General features: G+C 41.4%; 1 protein-coding gene across 2 annotated transcripts in view; it reads left to right on the forward strand.

Annotated features, from left to right (window-relative positions):
* Positions 1–997: 997 nt before the first annotated feature.
* Positions 998–4,731, forward strand: part of agap3 (ArfGAP with GTPase domain, ankyrin repeat and PH domain 3) — a 112,148-nt gene continuing 108,414 nt past the window's right edge. Inside the window, exon 1 of one of the 2 annotated variants that reach the window (XM_020595922.1) lies at positions 998–1,956. In XM_020595922.1, coding sequence (XP_020451578.1) covers positions 1,587–1,956 — 370 coding nt within the window. In that variant the 5' untranslated portion in view covers positions 998–1,586. The remainder of the gene's footprint in view (positions 1,957–4,731) is intronic. The other variant, XM_020595923.1, reaches the window with a different exon arrangement.

Genomic DNA, 4,731 nt, shown 5'->3' on the forward strand with positions numbered 1-4,731 from the left:
GAGGAATAATAAAAAAACAGATTATTGCATTTTTTTATTATTAATGTGTATCAGAGCCGTAGGCTGCAGAATTTAAATGCTCTATTTTTTCCTGTATTATACTGGAAAGACTGCATACTTATTTAAAACTTTTTGTTTCATCAAGAAGTTAAGACACTTGACTTTAAAGTATGACATTTGACCTACTTATATACTTTATCTTTCTAGCAATGTTTGATCAGGCATTATCTGCAGTACCACACTGCTTCAACAACAGGAAAACCTTGACTGACTGTGACAGTCATCTGGCCTTGAGCAGCTGCTGTTGTATTGTGCATTCAAACCAGCAGGTGGCTCTGTCTACACCTTTTCAGTGAAGACAGGCCCACCATGATCCAAATCAAACCACTTCTTGTGAGATTCCCTAACATAAGATGCTTTAACAAGTAGTGATATTTGATCAAGTGGAAAAGAGTTGGCCTAATGTTTAGAAATGTGGAAAAAAGTTGGTCTAATATCCAAACCCTACAGCCTGTTTGTTCAAAATAAAAGAGAGGTCTAGGTATACCTATCACTGCCTTGTTGAGGTTTACCAGGGGTAGAATTATATAGGCCAAATGAAGGCTATTCCTCATTCTGTCAAGGCGTATTACAAATATGTGTGTATGTGTACGTGTGTCCAAAAACTAGGACGGAATAATTTGTAGCGCCAAATTCAGGCATCTACCTATAAACTTATATGGTATAAAACTGTAAATTAACGCGCAGTATTTGACCCAGAGAAGGATATACACTGACAGCGCGCAAAGAAGTGTTTTAATGGCCAATAGCTGTATCTTTTTGCGCGCCTGCGCATCCACATGCGCATGCATGTAATTGTGAACGTGTAGGCCTACATGGAGTACTTGGGGAGGGGGGGCTATGATTTGAACGAGGCAATAACAACTAACAACAAATTGCATTCGAAGTTGCAGCATCTACCTTTGTATCTTCAAGCTGCCAAATTTATTGGTTGCGTAACTGTAAGGTAGGTTATTATAATGATGTGCACGTTGCGATTTTCTCCCCCTCCACCAAATCCAATCACACCCTCCCCCATCTCAAGTACAATTACGTGATGGGTGACGTTTCAGCATGCGGAGGAGGGCGCTGGGTAGGGACCACTTGGACCAAAGAAGACTAAACGCTATTTCACTTCAGCGCAGAAACAACGCATACAAGGCAGTGGACCGGGGCGCCTTGCTGAAGCCTAGCCCATTGTCTGCTTCAAACAGAGCAACTAAGGAAAGCGGGTTTGATCAAAACAACGGTGTAGCCCACAAAGGAGTGTCCAAGTGGTAGGCATTACCGGTTTGTAAGCCACAGAAAAAAGGGCCCTGGACAGATCTGGCCAAAAACGGAAAATGAATCACAGTCAAGTTGTAATAATATGAACAAGAGCCGCGTTTTGTTGCAGTTGGCGAACAACTATTGATGCTTCTGCGCCGATCGTTTTCCAGTTCATCAATTCGCGCGGACTTCTTTTGTTCGCATCGCTTCAGTGCCAAATTTTACTCTGCATATTTGTGTTGCCGCTGTTAAAGAGTTAGTCTCTCCAAAAAACCAAGATGAATTTCCAGTCGAGCGTCCAAGTGTCCGGTATCTCGCAGCAGTCTCAGCCAGCCATGCCCACTCCAGGAACGGTCCCGGCGCCCGTTCCCGTCCCAGTGCCCCAGTCCATCCCGTCCCAGTTCGGATCCGGATCGTCTGCAAGCTCAGGGGCTGGCCAGTTCGGGTCGGGGACTGTTTCGGGCCAGGCTGCCCAATCCGGCTCAGCGGGCTCGCAGTTTGTTTTGTCCAACTCAGCGGCCATCAGGGCAGAGATCCATCGGTTCGAATCTGTCCACCCGAACATTTACGCAATCTACGACCTGATCGAGCGCATTGATGACCTGGCCCTGCAGAACCAGATCCGAGAGCACGTAATCTCCATTGAAGGTGAGTAGGAGGGAGTCATACTGGGTTTTCACTGTCGCTCAGTGCCTTTCATTCATTGATTGTTGAGGAATAGGGGGTGTTGTGTGTCTGTATTGAGGGGGGTCTCCCTTTCCTTCCTTTTGTGCACACTTGGCAACATTGTCATGGGCGCATAGCACAGTGTCAACAATCACACTTTGAGGCTGGGGGCGTAGACAATCTCAGTCCTGTTCAAGGACTGAATCGCCCATATGCACCGCATTAAGAGGCAGCCTGGAGGCTACAACTGTAGTTGCTCCCAAAAATGGCTGCTTAATGGCATTCACCAAAAGGGACATTGTTTTCAATCTCATCCACTACAGTGTGAGCCCCAGTGACTGTCGCAGATTAATTATTGTTATTCTTCTGATTATAGTTTTTAATTTTGAAGTCATGTTTGTGTGATGAAGCGTCTGAGCTGCCAAATGTAAACCAGGGGTTAGATGAAAGTAAAGACTGGCCTGAACAATGCAGAGGCAGACTCTCACATCAGAGCTCTTGCACTTGAAGCAGAAGAAATAATGATGCACCACTAGAAATGGCATGGTGGACATTATTGGGCTTCTTATAAAGCTATGCGCTCAGTATATTCTTTGTCACACAGGAAATCAAGTCTAGATGTTAGTAGGCTCACCTGTTCAGGGAAAGATGACATAGGCTGTAAACCAGACCACACTAGTAGTTATGTAGTAAGCTACAGTAGCCTGTCATATTAAAATGAGGATGATGATGCACTGACAGACATGAGTGGCCTAAATTATGGGAGCGGTTTCTTGTGTTTCTCTGTGCTGCTCACCCACCCATGTATCCAATCTCCGGCTGTGTGGCATAGCTGTCAGTGTAGTGTCTATCACAGTCAGCTATCTTGGCTCTGGAGGAATATTATAGCAACTGCCTCAATGTACAGTTTTGCATTGTTGGTTGCAGTACTATCTTGGTAGTATTTGGATACATTCGTATGGTAAAATATAAGAAATTAAGTTGTAGTCGGCCTGAATAATCGCAGCAGTTACTAAAATATATTAACATGTGTGGATGTGAAATGTACAGAACAAATTTTAATAACAGCACATAAATGTCTTTTTCTTAAGATTCAATAACTACAGTTCCCATGATGCTTTGGCAGCATACCAAAAGCAAAGAAAGATGGGAAATGTTGGTTAATGCTGGACAAATCGAAATTGAAAGAGAAGAAGAAGTAAATGATAGACTTGTTGACATTAATGTAAACTGGTAATAGACCAACATAGCAAAGTTATCAACAGACCTAAAGATTGTTAGAAAGGTTCCTGATCTATTTATCTTGGAACATCAGCAAATACAGTTAATACTGATGCGTCAGGATTTTCCACATGACACAGCAGGCAGATGTAGTTGTTTTTTTCTTTTGGTTTCGCTTTTGCTGATTCTTAACATTTTTAAGGTTTACATGACAGAACATGATGATCACCATAACACCCGGAAGTAGGATCATAGTGTTATACAGTATGATAAGTTTAGGACAGATCAGAAAATGATAGTCATTCTGTGAAAATAAACAGTCAACATGTGTGCATGTTGTGTCAATTCAACCTTCAAAGAACAGATGGTTTTAATTTTTTCTGATGCCTATTATTGGTCGCATAATTTTCTCAATGAAAGCGTGTTTTTACTGGAGCCTTTTCAGATATGCCTCTTAAAAAAACAGAACGGTTATGACTTGCTTTATTTGAAAATCTGTTTTGATACACGTACTCTGTTTCTTCCTTCTTCAAGATAAGCAAAACACTTGACCCACAGAGAAAGCTCCACTGTCAGTGCTCTTCAGAAATCCTTAGGAAACATTCTGTGGTGTTGAATTTAACCTTTGTTGGGGATTCGTTTTCTGTGAAGTTGGTGTGTCTTTTCCAGTTAAAGATTTCTGCTTTTCACAGCATGCCTTTTAGCAATACAAACATGATGCTTTAAATTTAATCTGACATTTTAATACATACAGCTAGCGAGCTAACATGTTCATGAATATTGGCTAATAGCTGAAGGCCACTCTAACTTTTGCTGGTCTCAAAACATGACATATAGACTGGGTTATTGCCTCCTGTGGCTTTTGAAACTTGACTTTCTCTGACATCTGCCACATCTTTCGATGTAATTGTTACACAAAAGCAAAACCTTACAGTCCCTTGCTTTCTGATTGTGATGTACTGCAGGCTAAACATGGTGCTTATTGTTGAAGTTTCAGACTATAACTATCTCAGTAGGATGTCACATTGTATGCATTTGGTCAGGTGTATTTGGGAATAAAAACAATGCAAATTTTCCACACCTGCAGGCTTATATAGTACAAAAACTTGGGAATATTTAATGCCAAAGCAAAATTCCACTGCTAAACGTCAAAATGAGTTCAGAAATGCAAGGTATGTGCCATGTAACTGTTTATTTATTAATCTGTTTAGCACATTAATAACATATTTGCCTTTAGGTGCATATTTTTGAACTGACTTTTTAAAGCATAAACTGTATGTCGAAAGGCATAATAGATTTTGATATTATTTCCACGAAAACATTGCATTAGCTTTGACATTCACTGCGTTGCTTTTAAATGAAATGCAGTTGCCTTAATAACTATAACTTAAAGAAGCTCTTAAGAGCTGCAACAGGAGAGATTGACCAAGTTGTCTTCACCTTGCTCCGTGGAACTGCAGATCCGTTCCACTTCAGTCCTGCATCATTGCAGAGTCTGTTGCTAAGGAACCAGCGGCTCATGCATTTACCTCAGAA

Source organism: Monopterus albus, unplaced genomic scaffold (genome assembly GCF_001952655.1).
Source record: "Monopterus albus unplaced genomic scaffold, M_albus_1.0 scaffold28.1, whole genome shotgun sequence".
NCBI lineage: Eukaryota > Metazoa > Chordata > Actinopteri > Synbranchiformes > Synbranchidae > Monopterus > Monopterus albus.